At 39.5% G+C, this 22,094-nt stretch overlaps 1 protein-coding gene across 11 annotated transcripts in view; it reads left to right on the forward strand.

The window, feature by feature from the left end:
- Positions 1 to 597: 597 nt before the first annotated feature.
- LOC125451166 (EGF-like repeat and discoidin I-like domain-containing protein 3) overlaps positions 598 to 22,094 on the forward strand; it is a 213,558-nt gene continuing 192,061 nt past the window's right edge. For 2 of the 11 annotated variants that reach the window (XM_048527964.2, XM_048527965.2), the window contains exon 1: positions 873 to 1,239. In XM_048527964.2, coding sequence (XP_048383921.1) covers positions 1,125 to 1,239 — 115 coding nt within the window. In that variant the 5' untranslated portion in view covers positions 873 to 1,124. Of the gene's footprint in view, positions 771 to 872; positions 1,240 to 1,778; positions 2,028 to 2,055; positions 2,242 to 22,094 lie in introns of those variants that run through there. The other 9 variants (XM_048527967.2, XM_048527971.2, XM_048527968.2 and 6 more) reach the window with 7 other exon arrangements.

A 22,094-nucleotide genomic window follows, 5' to 3' on the forward strand; every position in this document is an offset into this window, starting at 1 on the left:
ATTCAGTTCAGCGATCACTTCTGACAATAAACTAGAAATCTGTCCCCATTGCTGCTAAACAATGTGAACCCAATCTACCTTTAACAGGCGACCGGAAGAACTTTACTGATGAGTTACAGTGGAGCAACGTGCTTGTGTGAACTGCTGCTACATTTTAAACATTTATATATAGTGCGCAGCTTGCATGGCTAAATGACAACGGACTGCAAATACTCAATAACAACGCCCCGCGAAAATGCTACCAGTGACTACAAAATAAAATCACACGGACGAGAATACACGAATAAGCGTTCAGTTCCAACACAACACAGACAACCCAGAGCACTCCTTCAGCGCAAGTGAAAACAAGTCCATCGCACACTCTCATTTACCCCAGATTTGTTGAGATCTGCAATGCTTCGAGTTTGCATCTGCAACTCAAACACACCTATTTAAATATCGGTGAACTGCAAAATAAATGCAATCAGTTCAAGCAGGCAGGATTACACCTCGTCGAGCAATTGTCGCGACATTAAATAAATACGTTTTCTAAGAAGCTGGATCAAATCCATTTGCTAGTTATTAAAATGTAAAACGCGTGTTGATGGGGTAGGGAAGGATAGAGCGAACGACAGTCAGAAATGGAGAGAAGTGGAAAGTGGATGAACAGGCTGATTGCAGAGGATTGATAGGGTGTTGAGGAAGAGATGCGGGGTGACTCGTAGGGTAGGTGTTACGGAGAGAATGGGGCAGTGCAGCGAGCAGAGGACAGCAGTGGGGTGTGAAAGAAGGTGAGTAGTTTCCGGGATGGTGTTGGCTGGGAGGAACACGTGGAGCAGCGGCGCTGTCTCTGTATGTTTGTGTGTGTATCTGTGTGTGTGTGTGTGTCTGGCGGTGGGGGGCGTGGGCCGGCAGGAATAGTATCAGGCAGCGCTATCTCTGGCTGTTCCTCAATGCTCTCTCTCCCTCTCTCCCTGCTTGCACTGACACGCAGCATCATCCGGCGTCACTGAAAAGTGTCCAGTGTTTCAGTACATTCCCTGCAGTCGTTGACTGAAGGACGGACTGTCTGTGTGCAGACTGACCCAGCAAAGCCCAGCAAGCAGCAGAGTGACCCGGTCTGGGATCTGGTTGCGACATCCTGGATGCGAAGCTGTATTGGTAGGGAGAGGAGAGTGAGAGCAGTCAACATGAGAACACTTCACTTCTCTGCCACTTTCATCCTGTCCATCAGCCTGGCTGTCCTCCAGCTCGCCCAAGGTAAGTTTTATTCACACACCTGAAGGCTGCTTGGCTGTTTGTGTGTGTGTGTGTGTGTGTGTGTGTGTGCCTCCCTTTTGGTTGTCTCGATCTCAGGACTTCACGCAAATAGGACAGTCAGTAAAAATAAACTGTTAAGGTCAGCCTTTCTGATGGTGGCACTTTTTGTGCGCGTTGTTCGTCACAAAAAAAATCATTTCAAGGTTTCAGTTTTGACCTTTTAAAAGAACGGCGATGTTAGAGGATTGCTGCTCTGCTGGGACAGGGTTGGGAGGGGAAGACGTGTGTGTATATTGTTGTGTATCTTTCTTCTGTTTAAACCTCGCCGTCTCGGGACGTCATTTTCCACTGATCGCACGAAAAAAATGCGGTTTCTGTGATAATCCCCGGGGCTCCGGGAAAGTTTTAACCCTTCTCAGTCCTGAGAGTGAAAGATCCCGAGAATAAGCCCCACTCTCCTGGGCTTCCCTGTGTTCTCCGTCTCCGGTCGGAAAGAAAGAAGGGGAAGGGGGAAGTAGGACCTTGTTTGTTTTATTTTGTGCTGTCTGATAATTTCCCCGGTTTGGGAACTGGGTACTGTCGGAGAGTACAACGCGGGATGGGGAACAAGCCGCCGCTGCTCGCTGAGATGACGGTGTTGCGAATGGGGAGTGGTACATGAGATCGCAGTGAGATAACAAGGGAGGCGAGCAAAGTGCTATCAGATCGGGACGTTGACATTGACGAGATGTGCCTAGCCAAACACTAACCCTGCGCGTGTGTTGCTTCACCGACCCTAAACTGAGATGGTGAATATCTCCTTTTGTAATCTGTAACAGATTCCACCAATTCAACACTAAAATGATGGATCCTGGTGGGAAACTTAAATGTCATTTTAAGCCGGTCCCTTTTCAGACCTTTGTTAACCACGCTCCCTTTGTTTTCTGTCTTTAAATCGGACCGTATTAAATTTGGGTTTGGTCCTGTGTTTTATTGTTTAAAGAAACATCTCCACTGGGCCAGGTAAGTGACTGTTTTGTTTCTGTTTTAAACAAATACAACTGCAATTGTTTTAATTCGCTCTGCGAGAGGATTCAGTGAGCCCCGTGAAGCTGCTGATATTTATCTCTCTCTCTCTGTCTTTCTTTGGAGGACAAAGCTGAGAGAAATGTGGACTGCGTCAATGAGAGCAGTGAGACTGTTCACTCAGCTCCAACATTCAGCACCGCCCCGTTTATCACAAGAGCCTCAGGGCTGTAGGAACACACGGAGCGACCCCCACCCGTCAGTTAGCCTCCCCATCACTAGCACTGAATGAAACAGGCACGCAGAGACAGAGACAAGCGAGAGGGCGCAACATTAATGCCCAATGTTTACTCTCGAGCACAACCGAAATAACTCCCCATGCCATCTGTAACATTATACCATTTCCCTAAATGTTCCTTTAAACCAAGAGGAAAAATGATGTACCCAAAGCGCAGGAGAGCGGATGCACTTTCAGTGTCGATTGATGCTCGCCTTGACCTGCTCAGTATCTCTGATAACAGAAAGCCCCTGTGACACAAAGACGGCTAAACCACCTCTTTGAATATCGAGGCTTTTCCGTTACCCACTGTTTAATCTCTGGTACAGAAATGAAATGAGGTTTATTTCATACGCGATAGAACGTAAGATTCCCTCGAACCCTCTTCTCTGATCTGATTCAGCCTGTTTTTGTTTTGATGACTTTATTGTGGAAGTAAGGTTTGAGCCGGGATAAAATCCGAATAATTAATGTCGACCGTCAAATCTTCGGAATTAAAACGGCACCCATAGCCATGTCATCAAGCTGAATATTTTATCACCTTGTAAATTATTAATCTTAACGCTGCTTTAAAACGCATGCTGCTGCTGAACGCATGTGTTCCTACACAGCATGCACGCTTGTTTTTTGGAACTTATTTTTAGGTAGGTTTGGACTGAATTCACCTCTTTCTTTTACCCATTCAAGTTAAAAAGGCATCAAAACACTTTGGTGGAAGATAAATGTCAAGATGACACTTGCCGTGTTAAATTTAAGGATCAGTTGTTTATCAAATAATTAAAATCATCTAAAACAAACAAGGTTTATTTTAAGTTAGCTGTTTCATTAAAGTTACCCACTGATGGAGTAGGTTTAAAAGTCTATTTTATAATTTAGGGCCTTCAAATAATAATTAAATGTATCAAAGCACATAACTGGTAATGTAAGGGTGTATCCAATGTACAGAGCAGGTGATTCACATCAAATCCTCTGTGATCCTACTTCCCTGCTGCTTTGTACCTTTATGGCTGCGAAAAACAAATCTGACTGACTTTTCTTTTAGTCTTAATTCCTCCATGTTGCAATCCCTTTCTGATTCACATACTTGACTGCGCCAAATTTCTTTAAAAGGAACCTTCTGAGGAAAATACTCTTTGTAGGAATAACATGAAGTTCATGAATAAGACTGTTTGATATTATTACGACGCATGCCCATGGCAATTAGCAAAATATAATTAGAAACTACAGGACCACTCATTGATTCTTTTGTGGGTACTTATCAAGTTACAGAAAATTTGCAGCTTTGTTGGAGATAGTCATAAATTATCAATATCGTATGAATATTGGGCAAAAAATCTGTAATGGATCCACTTCTTCAAAATATCGACTTTTTTTTAAGTTTGCAAACTTAATATTTCTTGAAGAAGTAATGTATCCCCACAATGGAAACTTCTGAATATTGCTGGTTATAATTTTCCTTAACTTTAATGTTGTCCAATGATTCAGATGATGGTGTTAGAATGCAAGCCTAGACTGTATCCTTCTTCATGACTTGCTTTCCAGATCAGCGAGTATGACAGGGAATAAAGGCAAAACTGAACTACAGTCTACTTGATCGCACCTCATTTTCAACAATAGTGGAACAGATATTTTCGAATTAGCCTGTTCAAGCAAGTTATTACACACCTCTGGAGCAAGTGGAACTTAAAACCTAACCTCCTGATCCAGAGTTAGGGAAACTACCACTGTGCCAGAAGTAGCCCTACAAATTATGGAACATGGAACTACTAATTATGCACCACAGCTGTGACAAGGCAGATGCAGGGTGTAGGAAAAGCTTAAAATTGGGAGCGTTTTTCAAATTCAACTTACTGGCAGTTGTATCTTTTAGGGCGCAGTGCGCTGTGGGATATCAACATCATCCATTTAGAGAATAGGGATATAGTTTGTGTTTTTGTTTCTCTCTCTGATTCTTCAAAATGCTGGTCAATGTAGAATAACGTATTTCAGATCTGATAGAGTCATAGAATCATAGAGATACACAGCAGGGAAACCTGCCCTTCAGTCCAACTCATCTATGCTGACCAAATATCTTAAATAAATCTAAGCCCATTTGCCAGCATTTTCCTATTCATTAACCCCATCTAGATGCCTTTTAAACGTCATATTTAAACCAGCCTCCACCACGTCCTCTGGCAGGTCATCCCATACACACACAACACTCTCTGTGGAGAATTTGACTGTTAGATCCATTTAAAATCTTTCCCCTCTCACTTTAAGCCTATGCCATCTAATTTTGGACTCACCCACCCCAGAGAAAAGACCTTGTCTGTTTCCCCTATCTATGCCCTTCATGATTTTATAAACCTCGAGAAGGCCACCCCTCAGCCTCCAATGCTCCAGGAAAAATAGCCTCAGCCTATTCAACCTGTCCCTATAGCTCCAACCCTCCAACCTTGGTAACACCCTTGTAAATCTTTTCTGAACCCTTTCAAGTTTCACAACATCGTTCCTATAGCAAGGAGACAGAAGTGTTCCAAAAGTGGCCTAATCAATGTCCTGTGCAGCTACAACATGATCTCCCCAACTCCTATACTGAATACACTGACCAATAAAGGAAAATATACCAAATGCCTTCTTCACTATCTTGTTGACTTGGTATTACACTTCCAAGGATATAAGAATCTGCACTTCAAGTTCTCTTTATTCAGCAACACTCCCCTGTTAGGGGCAAGTTGATGATGATCAGGAAAAGTCTTCTTAGATGTTTAACTTGGAACTATGATATTTCATGAAGTCTGGAGTCTGTTTTGACTGCATATCACAATGGCCTGCTGACCATCTGCTGTGTCTGTCCAGCTGGTGGGACAAGACATACACAGGTGATGATAGTGGGAGAGTCCAGGATGTTGGCTGATGGACAGAATTCTGTGAGTAAAGCCAAGTCAAGCTGTTGTTTGTCTAGTTCGTGGGACATTTTCCAAATTGGCCACAGTTTGCTTATGTTAATGAGGTGCAACTGGTGAGTCCACTGGATTGAATTTGTGTAAGTCTTTTTCTGATATGAAACCTAAGTCATTGCCAATATTGTCCACTTATTGTATGACTGCAGTCATGTGGAGGCCAAATGGATAGGTGTTGCAGGGTAATCTTCCTGAAGAAGAAATCATTAATTAACTAGTTCGGTTATTTAGTAATTCAGCAGCTGCTGTGCCTGTTTTTCTGGTGTTAGTTTATAAATTATTGGATTTATTTAATTAAGTTCTTACAGATGACTATATGGTGCAATTTGAAAACATGAGTTCTGAGTTACTTGTTTGATACCATAGCTACCAAATTTAGAATAAGTAAAGTGTGATTATTCAAGATCCAGTGTTTGAATGCATGTCCATCTCTTTTAAATTTCATTCAACTAAATTGAGATTCTTTTACTTTGCACCTGTGCACTCCTGTTCAACATAGTCTGTTGCAGAGCGAGTACTAGCATTCATGAACTGAGCTTGGGAAATTGCTGTGCAGAGCTTTTACTAAACTGGAGACATTGGTAAAAGCACCAAATGAGCAAAGCTTGATCGGAACAGTGCTCAAGCAGCACCCCAATTGTCACTCAGACATAGCCGTTGACCTATCTCAGGTGCCCCTGAGTCAAACGGCTGTAGATTCAAGCTGTAGTCTCATCAATCTTGCCGTCACCTACACTGTTGCTCTAGTCACTCTGATCATGTCAACTAGCTGAAACAGTGCATTATAGGTAGGATGCCATCCATGGCTTCATCAGTCTGCTCTGGTGCATGTAAAAGGCCCTGTGGCAGTAGCTGAAGAATGATAAGACGTTTCCCGTGTCTTAACCAACATTACTCTCTTAACCACCAGCAGAGATAGATTGTCTGATCCATAATTTATTTGTCCTTTGTGAACTGCCTGTCATGTTTGCCTATATCACAACTGTAAATGCATGTTAAAAATAATCACGTGATTATAAGGCATTAGGCCTTACTTAAGAATGCAGTAGTGAGCAAAATAAATACATTTTTCTTTTCATGATCCTGTTCTCTGAAAGGAAAATTAAATTTCAATTTCAATTTAACTTTTTTCAGCATTTTTAAGGGATTACACTTACACCAGAACAAATGTATTTTTTTTCAATTGACATGCGACTTCAAAACTGTCGGGTATGGACCTTTCATTTCCCAAATAATTTGTTCTATTAGATTTCTGGAAGATTGCCATAGTTGACATCATATTACATCTATTTTATAGATCAAACTATCTGCCCTGGTCTGTTAAATGCCCACCATGCAGTTCATCTTTGGAAAGAGCTGGGTAGGACACAATATGAAAGATATCATTCTCAGGAGCATTTTTTTTTTAATTGCCAAAGGACACACAGCAGAAATTTTCTGTTTTTCTTTCATTGAAATCCACAGATCAATAATGTGCAAAACAGAAGTAAACAGCCACCACTGCTGTTTTTGAATGCCTTCCTTTGAGGCCGAATCCTTTTATCAAAAAAAGTTTTAATATTCCAAAGTAATATGCTTCTGTTTGCAATCAAATCGTAAGAATAATTTGAAATAGTTCAAATTCTATGGCTGTTCCCACTAGTTTCCCATCTTGCACATTAGTTCACCCTGTCTTTGCTGTCCATATCCTAATATGCACGAGGCAGGGCTTGGGACAATGTGGTCATATCAGGGCCCAAATAGCTGGGCCTGAGAATCTAAAGGGCCTGCTGTGCTCCTGTCAAGGGTGGGAGTGGTGGTCTGGGACAGGAAGACCCTGTGATTACAGTCCCCAACCCAGACTCCTTGCCGTCACCAACATTGTTGCTAATTTGACACCACCATGATTTTGAAATTCTCTCTTTTTTTATATAAAGCTTGCGTGGAATTAACCCTGCCTCTCTTGGGTCCCACATTCCTTCAGGATATTGGCAATGATCTAATTCTAGCTTTTGACATGTGTGATTTTAATTACTCCATCATTGGTAGCCTTGCCTTCAGTTGCCAATGCCTGAAGATTGAGAATTCCTTCCCAAGTGTTTTTGCCCCTGAGCTTCTACTTAAGAGCTTGCTAATGCCTACATATTTAACCAAGCTTATGTTCATCTGTACTAATATTTCCAGATGTGATGTGGTGTTAATTTTTCTTCTCAGCACTCCTGTGAAATGCCTTGCCATATTTTACTGTTGTAAAAGTGCCTTCTAAATGTACACTGCTGTGCAATATCTGTGTGTAAAGGTCACCTTTTATGGTGAAACTGACAAATTGGAAAAATATTTTGGCAAACTTATAAAGGCTCCAAAAATCCTCAGAAATTATACTGTAGAGAGTAGTTGAAGCAAATAGGAGAGAAGCATTTAAAGAGATGGACAAGCACATGAAAGAGAGGGAAGAGTTGGCTGTGATTGCAGATGCAGACCTCCGTAGATGGGGAGAGACTTACATACACCACAAACACCAGCGTTGACTTGTTGTACCAAAGGGCTTGTTTTTGTGCCATTTATCCTATGAAATTCTAAGTAAAAGAAAAAAATCTGCTGCTACCTAATAACTTGCAATGTCAAAGTTGGACTGATAACTAAAACCATATCCTAAGTGGCTGATGGGAAACTAGAGGAATTTGTGATTGAAAATTGCACCATGACAAAAACTGTCATTTAGTTTGCAGCTTTGGTTTGAGAAAATGTCCTCCTTAAAACTATAGTACATATTTAATCATTAACATGTGTTTTGAAAAGTGAGTAAAACTTCTACCAAGAAGAAATGTTAATTGTTCAAATTGATTAGCTCTGAGTCAATATTCATTGGAGAAAGTGAAGTATGAATCCACTTAAAATACACACAGAACAAATAAGGAATACCCAGCAGGTCAGACAGCATCTTGAGAAAGAGAAAGAGCAAATGTTTCAGGCCTGTGACCTTTCATCAGAATTGGACAATGTTACAGAAGTAGCAGGTATTAAGGAAGCGCAGAGGCCTGAAAAGGAATTGAGATTTGGAGAATAGGTTAAAAAAAAGACCTGCAATAAGGTAGAAAGCAGACATGATTAAACAATGGCAGGGATAATGGTGTTAAATAGGAGAGGTGATGTGACAATTATACACACTGGTGGAGAGATGCTGTAAATGGCAATAGTAGAGTCATTCCCATCACCTGCTGCTAGATCCATTGCTTCAGCCCATTCTTGTCCCTTGGTACTGATTTCTTCCTTTCTTAGTTAGTTTATGACCTCATTCTGTGATTTGTGATATAGTATACCACTTTAATACTTTCCAGCTTCCTAGTCCAAACCATCTTATTTTCACTGTGAATGTCCAATATCTCTGTACCTCCAATCTCATTGGTATAGTATGCTTCTCCTCTGCTTCTTCTTTGAATGTGGTCAGTCCCTGTCCAATTCCACAGTCATCAGACTGGAACTTGTTCTTAGATCAAATAACTTTGTTTTAAGTTCTTCTCACTTTCTCTAAATAAAAGGTGTCTATATAGGAACTCTTGTGGGTCCTAGTTTTATCAGTCTTTCATAGGCTACGAGGAACATTCTTTGTTCAAATCCTCCTTAGTTCTTATTTTGGTGTTGCTTCCTGCTGTCATTCTGAACAAGAAAATTTGGTCAACGTTGCTTCACATTTTTACCTTTCTTTTGCCTTCACATGGTCCATCCATGTTTCTTTCCTTCCTTGACTTCTCTATTTACATCTGTCAGCGCAGACTGCAATCAATATTCGTTATAATGTCTTCCGTAGCTACCTTGATTACATTTCCTCCTTACCCTTTTCCAGAAAGAATTGTATTCATTCTACTTATCGCCTCTCGTCTCAGTTATGTCTATTCTGACAATGCTCTTTTCCAAAACTGCATATTGGATGCCTTTTTCCTCAACTATGGATTTGCATTCATCTTGTTTTACCATGAAGCTGCCTGATCCATTTCCTACACTTCTGCTCTCACTCCTTTCCCACACTCCCAAACCACAAAGGGAAGAATATACGGTAAAAAGAGTAAAACCTAGAAATGGTGGTAATGATCTGAACTCAAATTCTACACTGAAGCTTACGAGGTGAGTTCACACTAGTTTTGCCACTTCCAAGTCTCCTCTCTGTCATCTTTCACCCTAGTGGCTCCTACATCTAAGAGATCATCCTCTACCATTTCTACCGCCATAATGCTATCACCTTTCCATGTCCTTTTCAGCGGTACAGAGACTGTAGACTCCCTGATATGAGCCCACGTTTCCATCCCACTCAATACTTGCCCTCCTTCCACAGTACCTTCCCACACTTGTGGTTCCGTTTGCTTTTCCAAAAACCAGGGCTCCAATCAGGTAAGACAGTGATTTACATGAACTTCTTTCAACGTGGCATATTGTATTCACTGTGCATAACATGGTCTTGTTTACACTGGGGATAAGAAACATTGATTGGCTGATTGTGAGATGCCTTCACACAGGTCACAAGCATAACCCTGAGCTTTTGGTTGCTTGCCATTTTAATTCCCCAGTACATTCTCACTCTGACCTCTGTGTTCTGAACTCCTGACATTGTTCCAGTGAAGCTAAATGGAAGCTTACAGACAGCACGTAATCTTCTGACTACACATTTTGCAACCTTTCAGATTCAATATCGAGTTTGGATTCTGGAAATTGTGACCGTCTTTTTCAGGAAACAAGTGGCAGTAATCATTTTACTGATAATATTTACAGTTCCTCAAGATCCATTTTTACTTTATAGGCCATTGTCCCCCTTGCACTGTCAGTATTCAAAATACAGGACCCTTTCAGTTTTAGCATGAACAGCTTCAGAATTGACTGGGGAACGCGTAGGATGAATTGGACTTTGTGTTTAAAAACTGGGGCTTTCCCCTAAATGGAGAGTTGGCTCCTGGACAGGGAAAAAGGGCCCAGAAGGAAATGTGGAAACTAAGGTAGCCACACATTTACAATAAAACACTTGTAAATTTCTGAAAATCTTTTGCTGCCTAATTCAGCATATAGATATCATTGTGTTCAACAGCATCATCATCCCATCTTTGATATCACTGCTATATTCTGACTATTGTAGACCTTTATATTTGTTCTTTACTCCTTTCTGTTGTTCCATAGTTTTTAAAAACTGCTATATCACAAAGGTTTTGACCTCTGAAGGAAGGTCATCAATGTGAAATGTTAAACCATGTTTCTCTCTTCATGGGCACCACCTAATCTCCTGAGCATTTCCAATGTATTTCAGATTTCCAGTGTTTGGAGATTTTGTATGAAATTATCTCACTGCTAAAATTAGATTATTGTGTTTTACTTGCCTCTTTTGCCTCCTTTAATAATGGCATTTATGTTTTTTTTGAAGAGCTGTCAATCACAATAGTGAGAGCTTTCATTTTTACTGCAGATGACTTCATGAAAGGCTAATTAATAGGAATAACAGAAAAAAGACCAGGCTTAAACATTAATGATGCTTATTAACATTTAAGTAGCTAAGGTGAACATGCGATTAATTGAGTTCAGTACTGTTGAAAATAATTGCTCAAAATTTTCACAAAATCTGCTTTAAAGGCTAAGTCTTGCCAGTAGTGCTGGATTGCTCAGTATAAAATAGAACTGTCTTTTCATCCCAATTAGTATACCACATCCATAAAGTGATAATATTTAAAAAGACAATAAGCCAAGAACATAGATAAGATAAGAACAAATATGAATATAACTTCACAAGTCTTGGAATTTACACTTTTAAAGGCTACAGAGACATGTAGAAGTAAGGAAGGTAAAATTAGGAAAAATGAAAGTGCAATAAAATTCTATCACGGTGCCATAGTGAGAAAGGGAAGTTGCAGCAAGAAGGTACTAGTGCAGCTGAAATCAATAATGTTAATGCATACCATTATTATGTTTTGAGCTCAAGCTGGCGAACAGCCGGATGACAATGAATGGCACAGTTATGGACCTACCAGAAGGCATTTAACTATTTAATGTATTTTGTTGCCTTAATGTTAACTGTGGCATTTGGATTGAGTGATCAGTCTAGTATGAGTCATATTGTATGATGATTTGCAAAATGTGCAATGTATCTACACAGTCTGCACGTAAGCGCTTAGTAGGTTAAGTAAATGACAATATGCTGTCCAAATAGAAGTGTGTTTATATACTCAAAACCCCTCAATTCTCCTCAGTGTTGGAAGATTCTGCAACATCAATCAGCACAAAGCATGTTTCCCTTGTGGCAGATGATAATATAAAAGAAGAAAAATTTGCTCCAATGTAAAATACTGAAGAAGAATTCAGAAAGTTTGTGATTGATGGAGGGCAGAGATATAATGTGCTCTTGGCTCATGCTAATTCCAATAGAATTTATTTTTGACAAAATGAACTATGTTGAGCAGCTACTTGACCCAATACTCATGGCAATACATTATGTTGTCTGCACTCGTGTATTCCATAGATCAGGGAACTGCACCAATACTGATTCCAGCTGCGACCACGTATTGACACAATAGGGGTTTCTGGGTACAGTGGAATGTTAAAATAAAAAGAAGAAGCAGTTAAAGAAAACTTAAAACAGTGAGGGCTGTGGCTAACCAAGACCTCCGAAAAGTAATATTTAGCACTGCAAAAAGATCAGATAGTTTTGTGAGAGGGTGGCTTCTGGTAATGGACAGACACTCGGATGAACAGGAGCAGCTGAATGACAGTGATATTAGCAGCCATTTAACAAAGTTTCTTCAAGAAATACTTCAGAAAGCAATGCAACTCAAGCAGATGATACTTCTAGCATTGATGGAATACAATAGGTGTGTCTGTCGATGCAGGAAATCACATTAAGCGATCGGGTTACTATGAAAGTATTTGCCACTCCTGTTACTGGTATGGATATTACAATCACAGAGAACGGAGTACGCACCTTGTGTGCACCTAACTATTACAAGTAACTTTAAGTGCAGATAATTAACTTTCATCATACTTTGAAATCTCTCATTACTTTGCATGTAATCAATATAGAAAAGGTGAACTCAGAAATATAAACCGTTTATTAAGTCTAATTCATTGTATAATTTTGCAGCTAAACAGGATTATCTATCCTTAATTCTCATGACCCACCACTAGCCAGGTGGTCTCCTGGGAAAAGTTTTTTAAAAATTCAACATTCTTCATAAATTTAAAGGAAAGAAATTATTCTAGGAAATTCTCAAAGGTACGCTGATATACAATGTATCTACACAGTCTGCACATAAATGCTTAGTGGGTTAAGTAAATGACAATATGCTGTCCAAATAGAAGTGTGTTTATATACTCAAAACTCCTCAATTCTCCTCAGTGTTGGAAGATTCTGCAACATCAATCAGCACAAAGCATGGTTCCCTTGATAAACCGATGTTCAGCTACATTAGTAAAATTGCCTGTTGTTCTTTCTCGAATATTGTTTGTGTGGAGTTTGCATGTTCTCCACGTGTCGGCATGAGTTTCCTCCATGTGCTCTGGTTTCCTCCCATAGTCCAAATATGTACTGGTTAGGTGGATTGGCCATGGTAAATTGCCCTGCAGTGTCCAGGGATATGCAAACTAAATGGATTAGATATGTAAATTTTGGGTAATGAGGTTAAAGTAGGTGGATGGGTCTGGGAGGAATTGTCTTCGGATGATCAGTGTGAATTCAATGGGCCAAATGGCCTGTATCTGTACTGTGGGGATACTTTCATTATATATTTTGTAGTTACTAATTGAAAAGATTACACTCTATAATACTGTCAGCTTGTATTGGTTCATGGCAGATTTTAAATTTGTGAAATGCACATTGATTTCAGTGGAAACTTGAACAAGAAAAACAATTCTGCAAGCTATTATCATTTGACACAGGTAGCTGTGGGGACAGTGTCCTTGTGGGTATATATATAAGGCTGGGATGGATCGATTTTTGATCACTCAGGGAATCAACAGTTATGGGGAAAGGGCAGGAAAGTGGGTGTGAGGAGTGTCATGATCCTGTTGAATGGTGGAGCAAGCTCAGGGGTGCTGAATGGCCCTGTTCCTATTCCTTATGGTCCTGTGGCCTGGCCTGGATTTCTGATCATGCTCAATATTCTGGATGGATCCTGAACAAAGTATTAGACAGCAACACCGTAGTCTCTTTTGTTTTCATTGCCTGGACAATGCATCCCATTTGCCTTTGCAACTGAAATTTGGTGTGGTTTTAGACCATTAAATATTTGTGCATGATAATACCTAATTAAGGCTCATTCCCTTACAACAGACTTAAATTTAGAAGTGAAAGCATCAGTTTTATTAATTGAACATATGCAGTTCTCAAAGCAACAAATGAGTCACATTTCTAAGATAGTAATCGTACAATCAGGTAGAGTCAACATGGTTTATTAAAGGGAAATTCTCTTTGATAAATTTAGAGCTATCTGACGATGCAACATGTAGTGTGGATAAAGAGGCACCAGTAAATGTAGTACATTTGACTTTGCAAAAGGCATTTGATAGGTAGCACACACTAAATTATGACACAAGGCAAGAGTGCATGGTGTTGGGGGTGATATTTTTGGAAGAATAGAGAATTAGCGAATGAACGGGCAATAGAATTTCAGAACAATTCCTTTCAGAATGGCAAACTATCTCATCAAGGACTACAGCTTCAGTGCTAGGACCTATGAACAACATTAATTACTTGGATGGAAAATGCTAACAAACTGTGAATGGCAAAAAATTTGGAAGTATAATGTTGGAAAATATGAGGGTCTCCAATTTAGCAGGAAAAATCAAAAAGTAGAATATTCTTTAGAAGGAGACAGACTGCAGCATGCTGTAGTACAGAGGAATCTGGGTGTTCTTGTACATGAATTACAAAAGATTGGCCTGCAGCTACAGCAAGAAATGCAAATGGAGTGTTGACCATTATCACAAGAGAGACAAACATAAAAGTAAAAACATCTTATGGATGACATTTAAAGTACATTTCCAGGTCTCTTTACATTTGGAGGAATCGACTTATTTTGGAAGCAGGTCACAGATGCTTGACTCCATTGATTCTTGGGATAACGAGGCTTGTGTTGTGATAAAAGATTAAACCATTACAATTTTGAAGAATCAGTGGTGATCTTACTGGAACATAAAATTCTGAGGGGATGTGATATAATCTGTTTTTTTTACATATTCATGGGTTAAGGGTGTTGCTGGCTCGGCAGCATTTATTGCCCATCCTTCATTGCCCAGAGGGCAGTTCAAAGTCAACCACATTGCAGTGAGTCTGGAGTCACATGTAGGCCAGACCAGGTAAGGATGGTAGTTTCCTTCCCTAAAGGACATTAGTGAGCCAGATTGGTTTTTCTGACAATTGACAATGGATTCACAGACATCATTAGATTCTTAATTCCAGATATTTATTGAATTCAAATTCCACTATCTGTGGTGGCAGGATTTGATCCTGGGTCCCCAGAACATTATCTGGGTCTCCTGAATTAACAATCCAGTGATAGTACCATTAGGCCATTGCCTCCCCTGAGAGAATATTTCCTTTTGTCAGGAATTCTGACATGAGGGGAAAATTTCAAATTAAGGTATTTTCTAGTTAAGACTAAGATGTGGAGGAATTTCTTCCCTCAAAGGATTGTCATCTTTAGAATTATCTTCCATAAAGAGCATGAGCGACTAGAACTTTGAATGTATGCAAAGGTAAATTAGTTATATTTTTGATCCACAAGGCAGTGAAGAGTCATGACAGACAGGCAGGGCAATGGAGTTCAAGCCACAATCAGATCAGTAAAGAACTTATTGAGCAGGACTGAATGGCTTATTCCTGTTCCTAATTCATAGGATCTTGTGATAAATGAAGAAACACTGGTCAGTTGTAGACCACAATATGAAACTGGGTAATGGGACCCACCCAAACCCCTCATTAACTTCAGTTTTGTTTCCCAAGATTTGCTGTTGATCGTTGTCATGAGGCTTTTATCATGGAAGTATTGTGGGATGCAAAACATACTGTTATAATTCCTTCATCTTCTATAGGATCTATGTAAATCCTACTGACCACTCCAAAGCTGTAAAGAGTTGTCATAGCATCCTATAGGTATTATTGCTGGAGTTTGGATTTATCCACATATGTTGCACAATTGGTACAGACTTGTTGGTAAAAGTACACTGTCCAGGAGCTAGCACTATACCTCTTCTCATCCAAAGAGCTTCGCAATATTTTCCTCAAAATGAAAGCTTCACATGAATTCCTTATTGCATGATAGTTATACATTGGTGTATTTCATTGGCCTATTTGATTTGGCTCACACATACCTTTATGCATGTAGTGAAAGATACACTGTACCTTGTTGAAGGTGGTGACATGTCATCTGCTTCTGATGCTATAGGTGTGTGTTCTATACAGAAGTGCTCTATACAGGATGAAATAGGGCTTCGGAAAATCTTACAGCATGACAGTGACAATCGTAAAGATTAGTTCTCAAGATGACTTCAATTGTGGAATATAAGACAAGCAGAGTACTGAGCTTCAGTTAATGCTTTAAAAAATCTAACTTTCATGGAACAGGGTCATTGTTAGGTCAGCTAGCATTTGTTACCCATCTCTAATTGCCCTTGGGAAGGTGATGATGAGTCTGTTAGCATGTTTCCAATACAACATTGAGCTTGAGCCTTACAATGACTGTTCTGTGTGATCTCCAAGTTATTTTAACAGTGCAGTCAAGCTTTTCCTTAGGCTAGTTTGTTCTATGAGTCATGTGTCTAGTACTTTGAAGTGGTTTTTTTGGCAAATTCTGCATCATCTGTGCATTATTCAATAACTGGCAATGAGGCTGTATCCATTTGTTAGGCTTGAAAGTCTGCTGTACTAATCAGTGCTATTTTAAAATCTTCCTGCTGTTGCGTAATATAGGTTTGCAGATTTAAATTCTAACTCTCTTCAGCATCCACTGTTGCCTCGTTCTTCTATACCTCAATGATCACTATAAGCACATTTCCTATTACTTTTAAAGAAATTCTTCACAAAAAAGGATAGTAAATTGCCTGTTATTCATAGGAATAAAATGTAAAAAAAAATCACTGGAGGCTTCATGCAACATACACTGGAGTGAGTTTGTTGCATTCTCTGCATTTGGAGGAAACATAAACAGAAATACATTGCAACTGAATATCTTGTTTGCTCTCTGCTGCCCTCCCTGTTGAGGAGTTGTAAATGAAGCTGTTAAATAATAGTTGCATGCAGATGCGTATGTCCTCATTTTCGAGGAGTACACAACAAAAAGATGGCAATAAGGATGTGATGACTTTTATGACTCATTTGTAAATTTAAGAACAGGTCTCACATTTTATGGAGCTTCTAAATTTGCTTTCAAGGAAATTTGAGCAATTTAAAAGATTGTTCTGTGTGCAGACTGTATTCTAGTAAAGTGAGTTAGCACAATCAGTAATTTACAAAGTAATTGTAAAAAATTAACACTTAAGGCAGATTTGGTCACAATGGGAATCGAGCCAAGACAAAGAGGGCTAGTGCATTTATGTGCAAAAATTACACATTTGGCTGAAAGTGAATAAAAATGTTTTGGATTCCACTTGAATTAGAACCTTTCTATTTATGTAAAACTGCTCAAAGTTAGGACTTTGTTGGGTCATCAGCACCTGGCACCACAGTTGCTGGACTTTAAATTTCCATTTACGAGGAATCCTGTTGGAATAAGTGATTTTGATTTGATGCTTATTTGCACAATTATGTCAAATGTCATGCATATTTCCATTTGCCAAAGAGCATGGTAGCTTTTCCTCAGTACCATATCCAGCATTGCAGGATGTAGAATCATAGAAAGTACACATTTGCTCAATCAAGTATGCTAGCCCTTTAAAGGAGTCAGTCAACTGAAGTCATTCCCCTTTCTTCCCCTGCAGCCCTGAAAATATTTCCATTTCAGACTCAAATAGATGAACAAGCAACAAGAGTAGGCCACTCAGCCCTTCAATAAAATCATGTCAGATCTGATTTTAATCTCAGGTTTGTGGGATTTGGTGATTGCTCATCGGCGTAGACAAGGAGGGCTGAAGGGCCTGTTTCTATTCTATCACAACACAATGACTAAAATAGGAGTAGAGGATGGATAAGTGTTTTTCTCATGATGATTGGCAGGACATTTCTGAGATGTGTCTCATCAATGTTGCCAGAAAATGCCAATAATATTGATAATTTTTAAATTAACACCTTGTCGGATATTTATTACAGAACTACTAAGATTGTCCAACAGTTGTCTTCTGCAAAAGGAAATAGTTGGTAGGTGAGACTGTTGCAGATGATGTTCTCAACTCAAATGAACTTTCATCATTGTGGGGATGGTGCAAATGTAAAAATCAAACTTAGGAACACACTTATAGCAGGGCTAAAGAACAATGAAATCCAGGCTAAGCTTTTAAGCAAAGATGAAAAGCTGAAACGTGTCTTAAGGTCACAGCCACGTACATGGCAGGAAAGATAATTGCAAACTGCAAAGGAGGTCATTTTTTCTGAGCCAGCAGGGGAGGCCAACGAGGTCTCAGCAAGATTTAGACCACTGCGACTGAAATCGCAGTCTCAAAGTCAGAAATTTTGATGTTCCTGTTGCCATGGTAGCCACCAATCATTTAAATGCCTCCAATTCCAGCAAGTTATAATGCTTGTGAGAAAATCCACAATGTCCAGACAGTAATAGAGTAGAAGCAACAATAAAGCTCCAGCTCATAGCCATGTGGGAGCGGCAGCAAGTCTAAAGCTAGTTAAGGAGTCTGGAAATCTTTGAAAGTACATAAGATAAATTTAAAAATTGATTTTACCATGAAGAAAGCTTAAGAGTTGTAGTTCATAAGAGAGCAAGACAAAGAGTACTTGAAGATAAATAGACAGAAAGCAATAGGGCTGAGGATAAAATTCTAGCACATGAAGTAGAAAGGAATATCAGAGATTCACTATCCATATTCATCATTGATACACTGCAGCCTTGGAAGGACAGTATAAGCAATCGTTAAAATTCACATTCCCTTGCACAAAACAGGAGTGAAATAAATGGTACACCAGTGTAAGGTGAAGTTAGAACGAACTGGTGTATGTAATTTCAGTTAAACTGGGCTTAGTATTTACTGTAAAAATCAGTACGAATATATGTGTCATTGAGAAAGTGCCAAGAGAATACAAAGTGAACTTTAAGCAAGGATGACCAAATGATTGAATTCAACATCACAAATTTTCTATCAAGATGAAAAACAATGTACAGCACAGTTTTCCAAGGCTGGGTTTATACCTTATGAACAGTAAGAAACGATTGGGAAATAGCTGTTTATATTAGAAAGAATATGGTCAAACACAAGAAAAATATGGCTATGAAATGTAGGGCAGAGAGCAGGTTGTTTTAGTTGATAATTTTGGCAATTGAATAGCTATTGAGTCTATACCCATTGTGGCAAGTGCCAGAACAATTAAGGCTTTGAGAAGTTGGTTTGCAGTTTATGAGATGTCAGAGGCACTGGTGTCAGATAATTGCCCACAGCTTATGAGAGAACAGTTTGAAATATTTTCAAGTATGAATAAATCAAACACTTTGTAGTGACACCGTATCACTCAGCACAGAATGGTGCTGTTGCACAAAGAATGTACAGATTGTAAAGAGACCTTTGCAGAAGTATTAAGTGGGTGGGTCACAATCTCAGGAATGTTAGGCTATTTAGGACTGCGATAAGCAAGAATTTATTCACTCAAAATGTAGTGAACCTGTGGAATTCTCTACTGCACAGAGCTGTGGAGGCCAACTCACTGAACAAATTCAAGAAAGAGATAGACACACATTTTGATTTTCAAAGCATCATGGGATATGTGGAGAAAGTGGGAACATGGCATTTGGGGACAGACAAGATCATTTCGAATGGCAGAGCGCAGGGCCTAATGGCCTGCTCCTAGTTTCTGTGTGACATTCAAAGCAACATTTTTAATGGTTCTTTACAACACAGGCAAGAGTGTTATTTTGTTCTTCCAGAATACCACACCATCTGGAACAAGTTGCTCACCTTATGAGTTAGTGTTTAAATATGCCCCTAAGGAAAGTTTAGTTTAGTTAAGCTTGACATTAGTTGAAAAGCAAGACAAAGTGAAGGTAAATTATGACACACTAGACATGAAATGTGAAGAACACAGCAGGCCAAGCAGTATCATAGGAGCAAATTGCTGCTTTGCCTGCTGTGTTCATCAGCTCTACACGTTGTTATCTCGGATTCTCCAGCATCTGCAGTTCCTACTATCTATGAAATTTGAAGAGCTGAGTGCTGGTCAGTTTAGGTTGACACAGTTAGATATCTTGAAAAGCAGAGTAATGCGAATGGAAGGAGATACCCAGACAGAAAAAGAAAGGTACCAAATAGATTGTTTCAAGATATTTAGGGAAGATAAAGAAGGGAAATTCTTCTCAGAATCACAGAAATTTTACTGCACAACAGGAAGTCATTTGGCACATTATGTCGGTGCAAATAGCCCAAATGTATGATTTATCGAGTGCCACATCCTATCAAACACCTGCCTTTCCCCATACCCTTACACACTTTCTTTGGATAATAATCAAAGACACTTTTGAATGCCTTGATTGAACTTGCCTGTGAAGTAGGGTACTTCAGATCTCAGTGATACCTTATTGGAAAAGATATTTCCTTTTCTCCATTTCTTTCTTTTGCTATTAGCTTTCCTTTTAACTGTTTCTTTTCAAATGATGACATTTTTGTTAACGATTTACTTAAGGATTTTTTGACATGTAAATTGCTCTGGAAATATTAATTATTTGTATTTTAATTGTGGCTACAGTAACCGATGTGTAACCAAACCTGCTACATTTTCAGATATTATTCTTCATGTTAGTTTAGGCATATTTTTTCGACAAGCCTGACAACACAAAAAATTGCTCTTACATGCCCTGATCACAAAAAGCAGAAGAATTACAACCTAGTCAAGTATTACCCTATCAGATTGTTGACTTTCTCGCCGAGCTGGCTTGTTCTTGCTTAGACGTTTCATCACCATGCTAGGTGACTTAATCAGTGGAGCCGCTGGTGATGCAATTCTATTCCGCTTGGAATTTATACTGTTAACAACCTCACCCACAACCAGAGCTACAAATCTTGGTCAAAACCTTGTCACCCTAACAGTATATTCTTGATCATGAGCAAAGTCATGCTCTCAAGCAGCACTTGCAAGTGAATTACCTGCTCATTGATCTGCCAGGACCACTAGGCAGATTGGTGTCCGACACTCTAACCCCACTGTTGTGCGTTGTTTACTTCTTTTCTTTTACCTCTCCTAATGCCTTTCTTTTGTCTTCATACTTCCTTTCACTACTCAAGTCTTTGCACTCTGACACACCAATTCCCTACACCTGTTCTTTTACATTGCTCTGTATCGCTTCTCTTTTGTTGCTATTCCAGGCTTGACTCCCTCTAAGTAAGCCTACATATTTTCTCTTTGCCACTTTCAACATCATCCAAAGGGATCATTAAGGCACTCTTGCACTGGCTCATTACAATCAGCTCTTAGCTGCCCCATCCCATTCTATTATTGACCTTCCCATCCAACATGTCTGCTGGCACTTAAACTTAGCAATCTCCTTCCTGCCCAGATCAGCTCTCCTACTGCTGACTCTGTAAACTCTGCCAGCATATGCACTCTCACACATCCCCTTTATGTGTCTAGAATTTCAGTTCACTTTTGCACAAGACCCTTGTCATCTATGGATTTATTGAGGATGATTGCAGCACCATCGTAACTTTAATTGAAAGTTGGCAGGGAGGTGATGACCTCTTTCCTCTTAATGAAGCCTCTTTCCCTAACTGCAACTTCTATCACTTGCTGCACTAAGACTATTGTGGTAGTGATGTGGTACTTATCACCTGATGGGACCCTCGTCTGATCACCAACTCCTCTGGCACCTTCTCCTCCTTTGAGTATTGTATTGATGTCTTATATAATCAGGCAGTGGTTTGTAAAGGAAAACAGTTTCTGTCAAATTTGCTGGAGTTTTTTGATGATATAGCAAGCAGGTCCTGAACATTGTACAATCATCAGTGAACATTTACACTTTTTATGATAAAACAACAGAATGTGATTGGGCCAAGGAACTATCTTGAGTATCTCCAGCTGTTGTATCCTGGGACTAGGACAAATGAATTTAACAACAACATTTTGTATGTGTGAGATATGACTCCAGTCAGTGGACAGTGTTCCCCACAATTCCCATTAGCTTCAGTTTTGCTCAGGCTCCTTGATGCCACACTGAGTCAAATGTCACCTTGTTGTCAAGCCAGTCACTGTCACCTCACCCCTGCAATTCAGCTCTTTTATCCGTGTTTGGACCAAGCTTATAAAGTGGTCAAGAGGTGAGTGGCTGTGGTGGAACCCAAGTTGAATATCAGTGAGGAGGATATTGTTGAGTACATATATCACTTGACATTTCTGTTGATGATACTTTCCATTTTTCCTGATGTTTGAGAGTAGACTGATGGTGGTAATTGACCGGGTTAAGTTTGTACTGCCTTTTTTGGAAGGGACATACCAGGGCAATTTGCCATATTATCCGGTAGATGCCAGTGTTGTATCCGTA

The sequence above is a fragment of the Stegostoma tigrinum genome, chromosome 3 (genome assembly GCF_030684315.1).
Source record: "Stegostoma tigrinum isolate sSteTig4 chromosome 3, sSteTig4.hap1, whole genome shotgun sequence".
In the NCBI taxonomy this organism is placed as follows: Eukaryota; Metazoa; Chordata; class Chondrichthyes; order Orectolobiformes; family Stegostomatidae; genus Stegostoma; species Stegostoma tigrinum.